This window comes from Leptodactylus fuscus, chromosome 11 (genome assembly GCF_031893055.1).
Source record: "Leptodactylus fuscus isolate aLepFus1 chromosome 11, aLepFus1.hap2, whole genome shotgun sequence".
Taxonomy (NCBI): Eukaryota; Metazoa; Chordata; class Amphibia; order Anura; family Leptodactylidae; genus Leptodactylus; species Leptodactylus fuscus.
This window is the reverse complement of record NC_134275.1, coordinates 14310773-14324073: the sequence shown is the minus strand read 5'-3', so window position 1 is coordinate 14324073 and position 13301 is coordinate 14310773. Positions and strand designations below refer to the sequence as shown.

Here is a 13301-nt window from a genome sequence, read left to right as displayed (position 1 = left end):
CCATAATATTAATAATGGTTTGTTTTGTTTTTTAATAGGGAAATCTTCCGACTCTTAAGTTTCTGGCAAGACTGGTCCGTTGTCCTTATTACAGTGGCTGCCGTGCTGGCCTCGTACTGTCTCGCCCTCTTCGTACGTGTGGTTTCTTAATGCTAACAGATGAGTATAGAAGTTATTAGTCAGAGGGGTCTATGATTCACCTTCCTCCTATCACTGCACCATGAAATGCAAGTAATCGCTTCTCCAAAAGGAAGAAGAGTCTTACTTACACTTTGTAGAAAAATCAGTTGCCCGGACAGGAGCTTTTATGACATCCCAATCTAAATCCATAGACATTAAGGCCCGGTTTTCATTTGCTTTCGGTATTCCGTTCCGTTCCCCCGAACGGAATACCGAATGCATTGAGCAATGAAAGCACACGGACCCCATAGACTATAATGGGGTTTGTGGGTTTTCCGCATGAATCATGTGGAGAGCAAAGTCGCCATGCGGATTCCCTGAACGGAATACTGAACGCAGATGTGAACCAGGCCTGATATGGGGGTAGGGTCCACTTTGCAGTTAAAACGGCTGCTGTGAAGGCTTTGTATAAGATTTTGGAGTATGTTTGTGGCAATTTTTGCCCTTTCATCCAGAAGTGCACTTGTCATTTCAATTAATGATGTTGGTCTAGGGTTGGGCTGCTTTGCAATCTGTCAAGAAAATAATGGATGCTTTTAGTAGGGATATTCATTGCCATACAATGCAGAAATTATAATTCTAGGCATTCCTTGGTATGTTGAATAAAGGAGAATTTCCTTATTGTGTTTCACAATATGGGGTCCCTTTCTCTCCGGCGGCACACACGTGCTGTACATGGCATGCCCCACGTGTAGTGGTTCTTATCACGTCATATAGTCCTCAGCACCCTGCAATCCCATTCTGTAGATAAAAAGCATGGAGGGTGAAATCCTAAAACAAAATACGGTACGTTGCAAAAAGTCGTATCAAAGCTTATGACGACAAACTTTGTGGATGTCAACTGAGGTAAGGTTATCCTCTTCCTCATGGTGGTGGACGGCTCAGGCTGCTACTGATCAGGAGAAAGTGGTATTTTTACGAATGCATTTTCCTGCATTGTTTTTAGCTGTGACCTGCCATATGGGGCCTTAAGGGTAAGTTCACACGGGGTTTTTTGGTCAGGATTTTGAGGCCTCAATCCGCCTCAAAATCCTGACCAAAAAGACGACTCCCTTTGAAATCAATGGGAGCCGGTCATTTCTTTTTTTCCAGGAGCCGTTTGTTCCGGCTCCCGGGAAAAAAAAGAAGCAACATTCTCATTCTTTCAGGCAGATTTGCCTCGTGACGTCCGCCTGAAGACACTCCCTCCTCCTGACTGGGCCCATTAATTTGGGCCTAATCCGGAGCGGCGTGCGCCACTGGCTACCGGTGCAGTACAGCTGCATCCAGTCAGTTACGTGTATTTTGGTCCGGAACCTGAGACAGAAAATGTGCAACATTAGTCGATTTGAAGAATATTATAGCAAATTATTTTAGTTGTTTCCTACCGGCAGTAAGTTAGACTTTTTGTTCTTTCATAGATCATAGGAAGTGTGTTTATTTACAAGCGCCTCCATATAGGAGGTCTGCGCGCCTCCCTGCATACATTGCATGCAAGCCTAAACAAACATACACACATTCATACACCACAGCCCCGAGACTTCCTTTGGAGAGTGTTTCAGCACCTTTAATGCCAAGACATGTAGCTGCAGTGTAACCAAAGGAGATCCCCCCCCCCCCCTCCATACTTCTCCGGTAATTTAACATTTTCTATGACGCACACCTACGCTGTCAGTGAGTACACGACTTCCTGAAAAGAAATAACAAACTCTCTGATTTTGCTTAAAGGCAAATAGAGTAATCTTACCTGTCTTGCTTTCTGCTTCTGCTAGACAACAAGCTACGTATTCCTCTCTAGTCCGGTTTCCTGTGGCAAAAGCAATCTTTAAGGCTAAGGCCCTACAGGACAAGGCGCAGCTATAAAGCGCTGTGGGAAAAACCGTGGCAGGAACACATTGCAGTTCTTCTCGCAGCACTGTAAACAGAAAGTTCACTGAGTTTTCCTCTGCGGACTTTTTGTTACAATTATATCTACAGGGAAGCCGACGGCGTTTCCGTAGATATAATTGACACGCTGCGATTTCCAGTTTTGGAAATCACGGCTTGTCTGTGCTGCGGTTTTTACCGCAAAAGTAGGCATGTGGTTTGCAAGACTCCCATCCACTTTGCAGTTACTGTATAACGCCACGATTGCGGCTCGTGGGGCCCCGGCTTAAAGGGGTTGTCCAGTTTCAGAGAAGTTTTATTGTTTGTATCTTGAAAGGGTCTCCAGTTTTCAGTATACATTTTGTATCACTTCCTGACGGTTTTCTAGATCTGTTTGCATTCACACAAATTGATTCTAGTGGATGAAAATCGGTCCATGGTCAGGTGATATAGTTAGTTCTATATGTTAGCTGAAATGGGAGGGGCTGTTGTCGGTTCAGGTTTTCACATTGCGCATAGTCTTGATTCTAGTGGATGAAAATCGGTCCATGGTCAGGTGATATACGGTCCATGGTCAGGTGATATACGGTCCATGGTCATGTCATATGTGGTCCATGGTCAGGCGATATGTGGTCCATGGTCAGGTGATATACGGTCCATGGTCAGGTCATATATGGTCCATGGTCAGGTCATATACAGTCCATGCTCATGTGATTGGACACACAGGTATATGGCTCATCACAGTACAGTAACTAGACTGTCTGGTAACAAGCTGAGGTCTGTGAACCACAACAGGCTTCTTGCTGATGACAGACATTAATCTGACAAAGAATAATTTGGCTGTGCTGGATATGTTCAGCTGACATGATGTGTGGTATGAGCAGCTAGTCTATGCAACCTCACTTTTTGTTGTTATTGCTTTTTCTTATCTACCAGTCAGGCAGTTTAGTAGTTAATGTTGACGGTGCGATCATACAAATGATTCTATCACCAGTCGGACAGCCGCATCGTGGCTATCCAACATCTAATATGTATGGGCTGCTTTAATATAATGTGGTGCGAATGTAACCGATGGCGAAGTTCACATTAACTTATTTCCACCATAGGATCAGAACAGCAGGCTGAACAATTCATATAATGAAGGATTTAGGCAAAGCACATTCTTTCTACATCTGTCATCATTCACTGTAAGGTGAAAAAGACAGAAACTTTCTTCCATCTTGTTTCATTTTCAAATGGACAATAAAGTCCGAACGCAAAACTTTTATATTTAGTCTAAAACAGTGACAAACAATATGTAGAACGGATAAAGACAGAATGTGCTCCGTCTGCATCCATCATGATATTAGTTCTTTGGTTAGTTGTTCTGATACGGTGTTCTGATCCTAAGGCTTCATGCATATGACAGTGTGCCGTGTGCTGGTTGTGTTTTTTCCATACACATGAACATGTATTTTCAAGGTCCATTGTGTATGGGGCTGTGAGCAAAACTCCGCACAGGTCCTGTACTGGTCCGTCCTGTAGATTGTGCTCACTGGTCTTAGTGAATAGTAATAGTAATCAATATACTATAGATAGCTAGATAGATTAGATAGATAATATATAGATATACTAGCTATACCCGCAACTTCGTCCGCGGCCCCCTCACCCCTTGTGTGCCCCACCTGCAGTGCCGCCCCGGTCCCTCCCGCCTCTGCCTTGTGGGCGCAGCGGGCCTGTCCAACACCAGTGCGCCCATGGACCCCCACCTTGCGCCCCGCCGGCCCACTTCCTCACCTCTCATCCCTGGCCCCTCACTTTTTTTCCCTACCCATTCCCTCGCTCCCTTCTCCCTTCCCAACCTGTGACCTCGGGCCCCTTTCCCACATCACCCCAGGCCCCCTTTCCCCCCCCCCCTTCTACATACCCTCCCCCACCTGTGCCCCATTTTTGCCCTCCCGAAACCAACCCCCCACACCCGAATCTGCGACCCTGGGCTCACCCCACCCCACCCCGGGCTCCCCGTGTGCCGAGGTTACAGGGGTGCATAGGGTTGGGAGACCGTACAGCGCAGCAGCTGCCCCCATGCGCGGCACAGGTAGACGGTTTGCAGGAGCTTGGCAGAGTTCCGTCCACCCCTTCTGACCCCCGTGGCCCCGGCAGACTCAGCAGTCCATGCCAGGCTCCAGCGATGCCGGCATGTGTGGCTCTCGGCTGCCAGCATGCACAACGCCATTTTCTTCATGTCAGTGTGCGGCCGGATTGTGGCTCTATAGCTCTGCCCCCGCAGTGGCCTGCTCCAATCAGAGCCCAGCGCCTGACGTGGTGACATTATCTCAGGTCCTTCAGCCTACACGGACCGTGAATTCGGTGCTCGCAGACGGCCAAACCGGCAAAATACGGGGATTGTGAGGCGCCTATGTTCTTTTCTGGGTGTCATTCTAGGTTTGTGCGAAATTTCATTGAAATCCGTTCGGCCGTTGCGGCGTGATAACGGAACAAACATCCAAACCCACAAACATCCAAACCCACAAACATCCAAACCCATAAACATCCAAACACACAAACTTGCACATTTATAATATTAGTAATATAATATAATTAGTATAGTATATTACGGATAAGGATATACTGTAGTGTGTAATAAGATACAACTCTGCTGACATCTCAGCAACTACAGTCTGTTGTGCTGCTGCCTCCTGCTGGTCATACATGAGATTAGACGTGTATAATGAATACTTTGTCTCCTTCACACGTCCTTTGTGTTCTATTACTGCAGTTCCTCTCTGTGTGCTTGGTCGTGAGCTCTCAACCTCTCAATCTACACTGGCTGCATAAGGTGAGATGTCCCTTTGTATGGTCTTTATTGGGTTCTCCTGCATGTTATTACTTTCTAACACGTGTGTTCTATGTTCTTTAGGTCTTGATCTGTTTCTGTGTTCTTTTGGTTTCCATTGGGCTTATTGGCCTTGATTTGAAGTGGAAAATAGAGTGGAAAGCAGTCGCCGTCTCCTTGCAGGTAAGTTTTGCCTCCTCCTATGAGAATTTGAAACTGTATTAACGTCTATCTGACTGTAGGAAAGTGAATACATGCAAATAACTGTATCAGGAAGTTTTTTGTTTGTTTTTTTTAAAGCATTTTTCCCAAAAAACTAATTTCAGTTAAGGCCCATGTAACGGCCTGCAGCAAAAAAAGCGCTGTGGGAAAAACCGTGGCGGAAAGGTATCACTGTTTTTCCTGCAGAACTTCCATTATACTTATAGGGAATGTGTATATATGATTTTGCATGTGTGTCCTTGTGAGCAGAGATGTCGGGTTACTGATAGGTTGTGTAATGGAGCAGATATCGCATTAGACTATGGACACTTTTTTCTGTTATGTGTCATGTCCTAGTCCTGTATGTGTAGATATACTCCGCATGCTTTCCAAAGCTGAATGTCTGACAATCCCTGCAGTGTTTTACCTGTTTCCCTCTCTCCAGACAGTCCCGGTCTGTTCTGTCATCCAGAAGCTTTATGACTGTACTAGTGTAAAACACATAAAAGCTTCACATAACCTGGAAAGCAGCTTATAATACGATATTTTCCCAAGGTCTGGAATGCACTTTGGTGCTAAAGTCCTCACTGTGCTGTATGTGACACTTTACTGTTCCACGTTTGTAAATCTTGCTGTAACTAAATCCAGACTTGTCTACGCTGTCAGCTCTTCTGTTTCACCCTCCAGTCCTTTTTAATCTAGCAAAAGGAAAACTGGTCGTCTTTAAGTCATGCACATCACATCATCAATCACATTTTGGATTTTATTTTATGGTCTGTGTTTTATTAAAAAAAAAAAAAAAAAAAATCCCCCAAAAAATAACAAAAAAATTTTTAAAAAGAAAAAAAAAACTTAGATATCTTGAGATTATATATACCGCATACCCTCGAGTATAAGCCGAGTTTTTCAGCACCGTTTTTGTGCTGAAAAAGCCCCCCTCGGCTTATACTTGAGTCAATCAAAAAAAAAAAAAAATTATAATATTTTTTTTGGTGGTGGGGGGTCTATGACCAGCCGCAACAGTAATGTATAGAAAATCACATTAAATAGTGAAAAAAAAAAAAAAAGGTTTAAGAACATATAATAAAAAAAGATAAATAAATAAAAGTTGTAAATCCCTCCTAGAATACATATAAATGTAGAAAATGACTGTGACACACAAACACATTAGGTATCCCTGTGTCTGACAGTGCCCGGTCTACTGAATATAGAGGATCTGCAGTGCTCCTGTTCCGTCGGGAAGGGGTTAATAGGAGCACTGCAGATCCCCTATATTCAGCCAGACTGAATTCCAAGTGGGAGAAAAAAAACCCAGTCCTCAAGCTCAAGGAAGGGGCAGACAGACAACCAAAACACCCCTCCCCTTCCCCAGCAACTACTGCATCCAAAAACTCCGACCATTTTAATTTTTGAAATTTTCCAGTAGCTGCTGCATCTCCCCCCCCCCCCCCCTCGGCTTATACTCGAGACAATAGGTTTTCCCACTTTTTTTGTTGTAAGTTAGGGGCCTCGGCTTATACTCAGGTCGGCTTATACTTGAGTATATACACTAGATAAAAAATGGATGAACTTCCTTGGTCTATTGTTCAATTTTTTTAATTTTTTTATTTTTTGATCCAACCTACTCACCCGTTTTTTCAAATCAGTTTGGATGGACGGGAAAACCAGGCCCATTCACTTGTATTAGTCCAGTCTTTCTCAAAGTGGGCGATAACGCCCCCTTGTGGACGCTAGAGGCCTATAGGGGGGCAGTAAAGGGCACAGAGAAGATTGGGGGGCGTTGAAGCGGTTTAGGGGGGGCGATGGCTAATTTAAAGGGGTGGTATCATAACAATGATTCTATCTATACTGCTTGTTAATGTGGATGTAAGACTTTTCCTAAATACACTGCTTCAGCAAAACTGCTTTGTTTGCTCACTATCTTACTTTATTCACTTCATTATGGACACTAGCACCTGGCCCCCTGCTCATTGCTGAGGGAGCCACATGACGTACAGTAGCTCCCTGCTGTGTGGGGGGAGGGGGGGGGGCTGAGTGTATGGAGCCAGCCTGTGTCTGCACCACACATACACATCACCTACCGTGTTTCCCCGAAAGTATGACACTCCCTGAAAGTAAGGCATGCGGGGGTTTCTGTTGAATTGCCTAATATAAGGCATCCCCCGAAAATAAGGCATGCCTGGCAGTGGTGTGCGGGTTTTCGGGGGGCGGGGCTTAGCAGAGGTTTCGGGGGCGGGGCTTAGCGAGCTCCACTTCAGCAGCCATGCTCTGTGCTCCGTGTGCACAGCAAAGCCGGCTGCTGCCTCTGCTCTCCCAGCTCATCCCAGAGGCAGAGAGAGCAGCTGCCATACAGAAGAGGCAGCTGCAGTGACCCAGAGCGGCCACTGATAGTGAGTTAGGGCCCTTGTGCGCCTGTGGCCAGTAGCTTACTCCTGGGCACTGCTCCCCAGCACCTCTGTGGCACCCCTGTCAGTATTTAGGCAGATGTATCTCTCTTTTATATAGGTTCTGATGTACTCTGCATTATAAATGTATTGTTATGTACTGTCACTTTAAGTTTCCTGTGTCTGCTAAACATGTGAGTTGTGAGCACCAATCCCTATCCAGTCCTCTCCCTGGGAGGAGCTTCCTTCCTCTCAGGCCTGCAGTCTAGACCTAGAGTCTAGGGAAGGCAGACATCCTTGCCACCAGCTCTTAGCTCCTGTGTAGGCCTCAAGCCTGAGGTCTATACACACTTGTTTTCTCTGAAGTTGCAGTGAGACTGCAGGTCTCAGCCGAGACTCCTGACAAGCTGAAATCCGGGTCTGGAAGATATAGCCCGCCGGTACAGCTGGGCTGAAGTGCCTGCACCCCTGAAATCAACTCCTGCACCTTCTACCTCTCCGGACAGAGCCCCGCGAGCTGCGGAAACTCTTCAAGGTCTCCTACCTCCCTAAAGTATTGTGCATACTGTTTGCCAGGAGGGGCAACTACTTCAAGGACCCTCCTGCCTTGCTAGTGGCCTTTCATCGGTCCCCGAGCCACTGCACCCCGACATCACCAAACGTGAGTCTTTATCCGTAACGAGCCAAGTTACGAAGCCGCAGTTCTCGTTGTCTCCCCCAAGGGCTGGCCTGTCCTATCATCTACTCTCCTACTGTATTTGTACACCTTCACATTGCTAATAGCAACCGTCCTCCCAACTACTGCTAAGGGACATAAGGATTGGTGATTGGTGCCTCACTTAACTCTTCAGTGCCTGTACTGGACTCTGTCACATTGCACTGTGAACCTGCTGCTGCAAAGCGCTGTAAGACTGTCGGTTTCTTCAGTAAAGTTAACCTGTTCACCCTAACCCTGTGTGGTCGACTGTTATCCTGCACATCGCACCTGGGTGAATGGAAGAGTGGAAAGGGTTGTGGATAATCAGGGATACACCGGGACCCCACTCTGCCCAAACGTGACAACACTACATTGCCCGTTGCCCCTGGTTACCACAAGACCCCTTTTTCTGGCGTCACGAACAGGATTTGAACTTTGTGAAAATTGGGCCCCAATTTATTGCTGGACATTATACTCCATCATCGCTACCCCTCCTGTGGACTACCAGCCATCTCAGAGTGAGTAACGAACTGTTGTGTATAAAGGGGTACTGTGCTTTAAAACCGCCGCCATTGGTGTGTGGCCGGTGTGTCTGTGGACTGTATTGCCGCGGGCGCCAAAATCCTCAGGCTGCGCCAGAACCGCCCCCTGGATTGGCGCCAAAAGCCCCGGAGTGTCGCCGCCCCCTCCACAGACTGTGTACTTGCTTTCTGCTGACTCCTCCTCTTGTGGCCTCCGCTCCGGCCGCCCTCTTGCTGAAGCCCTGGGCTTCCCCTCTAGTGTTGGGAGGCGTGCCTCCATCTCAGCTCGCCATAGTGCACTCCTGGGAAAGGAGTAACGTCACGCCCAGCCGCGCAGTGAGTAAGCCAACAGCGCTGGCGAGAGAGAGAAAGCGTAAATTGATTGACCACCCGGCGCAGCGCCGCAAGCACGAGAAAAATTTAAAGAGACAGTACCACATTATCCTACTATCATGTCTGACGCGGACAATGCTCAATTAAATGTTATTCCTGATGATGGACCAGCTGCTGCAGCTACCAGAGTGAACATTCTTCTGGGGGCTCCGCACCTACCCAGTTATCGGGGGGACCCCCACACTTTAACAGACTTTAAGGAACAAATACTCCGGGCTTTTCACTTGTTACCTTTATCCCCAGTGCAGCAGGTGAACGTACTGCTGGGCCAGCTGGAAGGAGTCGCCTTCCAAGAAGCTCGCTCCTGGCCCACAGCTGATAAAGACTCTGTTGAAAAGATCTTCACCCGGCTCAAGCGGGAATTTGAACCAAAATCTTCTACAGAGGTGAGACTGGGATTCTTCAATAGAAGACAACAACCAGGTGAGACATTGAGAGACTATGCCTTAGCCCTGCAAACTGCTTTCCGGGCTGTACAGCAAATTGATTCCATTAGTGCGGTTGAAGCTGATAAGATGCTCAAGGACAGATTTATTGAAGGCGTAGACTCCCGGCTAGTGCAAAGCCAACTCCGCATGCTAGCGGTGCAGAATCAGGACGTTTCATTTGCAGATTTCAAGTCGCTAGCCATCCAAGTCTTAGGGACCGAGTCACCTTACAGCCCCCTCCTGTACTCTCACCCTTCCAACTTAGAAAGTGGACCGGTTGTCGCACCTACACCTCTGTTACCTGCCGCTCCAGCTGTTCCTGCTGTTACTCAGGCTGCCCAAGTTTCTACACCTGATCTGGTGGCCTGTCTGAAAGATTGCATGGACAGAATAGTTGAAAGTGCTGTTAAAAAATTAGAGGGACTGACAGTGCAAGCCGTGCCTCCCTCTAGGGAGCCTTCCCTGTCCCGCTCTTCCTCACCTGAGCCACAACAGTACTATCCACGTCCCAGGCGTCCTCCACCTGACAGGCCACCACCTGCTAATAGAACTGTTTGCTCTTATTGTAAGAAATTTGGCCACCATCGCAACCAATGCTTTCAGTTAAACGGGATGCCCCCGAGGCAGAGGACCAACCCTCGGGAGGAATATACAGAGGTCCCTCCAAGGCGCCCAAATTCATTGCGCCCTGTCCGTACATCACTGTCCGAATCAATGGAGTCCCATTCGAGGCCCTTATAGACACTGGCTCTCAAGTCACTACCCTAAAGAAGTTTGCTTATGTTCAACACTGGGACCTCAGAGACCTATCCAAAGACATTGGCAGCCAAGGATTTGATCTCTTAGCAAGTAACGGTCAGCCTATTCCTCAAGTGGGTTATTGGGAACCCACCATCCAGATTGGCGACTGCCGTCTCCCTCAACAAGGTGTCATTGTCACAGGGGTAGAAGAAGAGGGCTCCGCTGCTTTAGTGCTAGGCATGAATGTCCTTAAGAACTGTTTTGATGAAATAATCAGTGCCTTGCACGTGTCTCTCTCCACTGCTGCTTCTTCCCACAGGAAAGCCATACAACACCATGTCAAGGTGCTGGTGGCACATCAACGGTTCGCTAACCGCAACGGAGAGATCTGCCGTGTCCGGATCCGGGACACTCACCCTGTGACTCTGTCTGCCAACTCTGAGACGATCGTCTGGTGCCACGCACGCCCTGGTGTAAAGAACGAAGATTATCAGGCTCTTCTGGAACCCATCCAGCTGGAGACTCAACCTCTGGTTAAAGCTGCACGCAGTCTTGTGACTGTCACCAACGGTAAGATTCCAGTACGCCTCATCAACATGAGTGACACACCTGTGAGCCTTTACAAATTCACACCGGTTGGCCAATTGCACCAGCTGTGCCCTGCAGATATCCTTGCTGACACAGCTACGGCAAAACAACGGGCTGCTACCACCACACCTTACACAGATAGGACCAGCCCTTCACCCTGGTGGATGGAGCTTAACGTGGGGGACGCTAACACACCTCCAGAATACATCAATGGTGTCATCAACCTGGCCAAACGTCATCACCACGCTTTCAGCAAACACCCCTCTGATTATGGAAAGACCTCCTTAATTCAGCATCGCATCATCACTGGCGATCATCCTCCCATCAAAGAGAGGCACCGGCCTGTTCCTCCTGCAATGTACCAACCTGTCAAGCAGCTGTTGCGGGAAATGAAAGAGGCCAATGTCATCCGAGAAAGTCAGAGCCCCTGGGCCGCTCCTCTTGTGCTAGTCAAAAAGAAGGATGGGACTATCCGATTTTGTGTGGACTATAGAAAATTGAATGCTGTGACCCACAAAGATGCGTACCCTCTGCCACGTATAGAGGAATCCTTGACTGCACTGGGCTCTGCTGCTTACTTTTCCACTCTGGACTTGACAAGTGGCTACTGGCAGGTCCCCATGGCTCCGGAGGACCGCGAAAAGACTGCCTTTACTACTCCCATGGGCCTGTATGAGTTTAATAGCATGCCATTCGGGCTTTGCAACGCACCAGCCACCTTCCAGAGACTGATGGAGAGATGCTTAGGGCATGTGAACTTCCAACATGTGTTGCTCTACTTGGATGACGTCATCATCTATTCCAAGTCTTACAAAGACCATCTACACCACCTTGCTGAAGTGTTCCACGTGCTCACAGAGCACGGTCTCAAGATCAAACCCTCCAAGTGTCACCTCCTGAAACCTCGTGTCAATTACCTAGGCCATATCGTCAGCGCAGAAGGCGTATCACCTGACCCGGACAAAGTCTCCGCTGTCACGGATTGGAAGACACCCTCTACTGTCAAAGAAGTCAGAAGTTTTCTGGGTTTCGCTGGCTATTATCGCCGCTTCATCCCCCACTTCGCACAGATTGTTGAGCCTCTGACAGAACTGCTTCGGGGGTGCCCAAAAGAAAGTTACAACAGAAAGCTGCCAGTAGAGTGGTCCCAGAGACAAGAAACCGCCTTCCAGGCGCTGAAGGCCTTGCTCACCCAGCCTCCTATCCTAGCTTACCCGGACTACAGTCAACCCTTCCGGCTGTATACTGATGCTAGTTTCCAAGGACTTGGTGCTGTGCTGTCTCAGGTGCAAGACAACAGTGAAAGGGTGATCGGCTATGCCAGTCGAAGTCTCCGAGGAGCTGAGAAAAACGATAACAATTATAGCTCCTTCAAGCTCGAACTCCTGGCTCTTGTGTGGGCTATCACTGAAAAATTCAAGGACTATCTTGCTGCATCGTCCTTCGTAGTCTACACTGACAACAATCCCCTGGCGCACCTGAACACCGCACGGCTGGGTGCACTTGAACAAAGATGGGCCTCTAGGCTGGCGAACTACTCCTTCACTATAAAATATAGAAGCGGAAAGACGAACACAAACGCAGATGCCCTGTCACGACTCCAAAATGGAGAAGAGTCTGCTGTCCCAGATGAATGGGAAGAAGTCGAGATGCCGCCTTTCTATAACAGATTTGCCCAGCAAAACGTCATTACCGCTGCTGTAGAAGCAGAAACGTCACCATCTAACTCAATTGATCCTCTACAGGAACCTTCCAAGTGGCTGCTGTTGCAGCAAGAGAGCCGCAGCCTAGGTGAGATACACGACTACCTACTCACCGGAAGAACTCCTGTCCGCCTACGTCAATCTTGTCCAGACCTCGAACTCCTTCGTTTGTGGCGGCAAAGAAAGCGTCTCTTCCTCCAAAAGGGGCTGATCCTCCGAAACACCCTAGATCCAGTATCCAACCAACGACTTCATCAAATTATTATCCCCAGGAGAGACGCCAACATGGTGCTGGATGCCTACCATGACCAGTCTGGTCACTTCGGGGTCTATAAGACCGAAGCTACAATCCGCCGCCGATTCTATTGGATTGGGATGAGATTCGACATCGAGAAGTGGTGCCAGGAGTGCACCGCCTGCAACTTGACCAAGGCAGGAAGAAGAGACCAGCGTGCACCACTTCACCCCATCCAGACTCAAAGGCCTAATGAACTTGTTGCCCTGGACCATGTAAAATTGGCCCCTACTAGGTCTGGCTACTCCTACGCTCTCACAATGGTAGACCACTTCTCCAAATGGACTGCAGTTGTCCCTGTCAAAGACCTTACCGCCCGCACAACAGCTGCTGTCTTCTACCATGAGTACGTGAAGCACTATGGCTGCCCGGAGAAAGTCCTGACAGATCGTGGTTCTGCCTTCGAATCCCAGCTGTTCCAGGAGTTATGCCAGTACCATGAGTGCAAGAAGTTGCGGACAACTGCCTACCATCCCCAAGGCAATGGGCTGTGCGAAAAGGTTAACCAGG

General features: G+C 48.1%; 1 protein-coding gene across 1 annotated transcript in view; it reads left to right on the top strand.

Annotated features, from left to right (window-relative positions):
* GDPD2 (glycerophosphodiester phosphodiesterase domain containing 2) overlaps positions 1-13301 on the top strand; it is a 43198-nt gene that overhangs the window by 17016 nt on the left and 12881 nt on the right. Inside the window, exons 4-6 of the mRNA XM_075259848.1 lie at positions 39-132; positions 4784-4843; positions 4925-5023. Of these exons, the coding sequence (XP_075115949.1) occupies positions 39-132; positions 4784-4843; positions 4925-5023 (253 nt within the window). The remainder of the gene's footprint in view (positions 1-38; positions 133-4783; positions 4844-4924; positions 5024-13301) is intronic.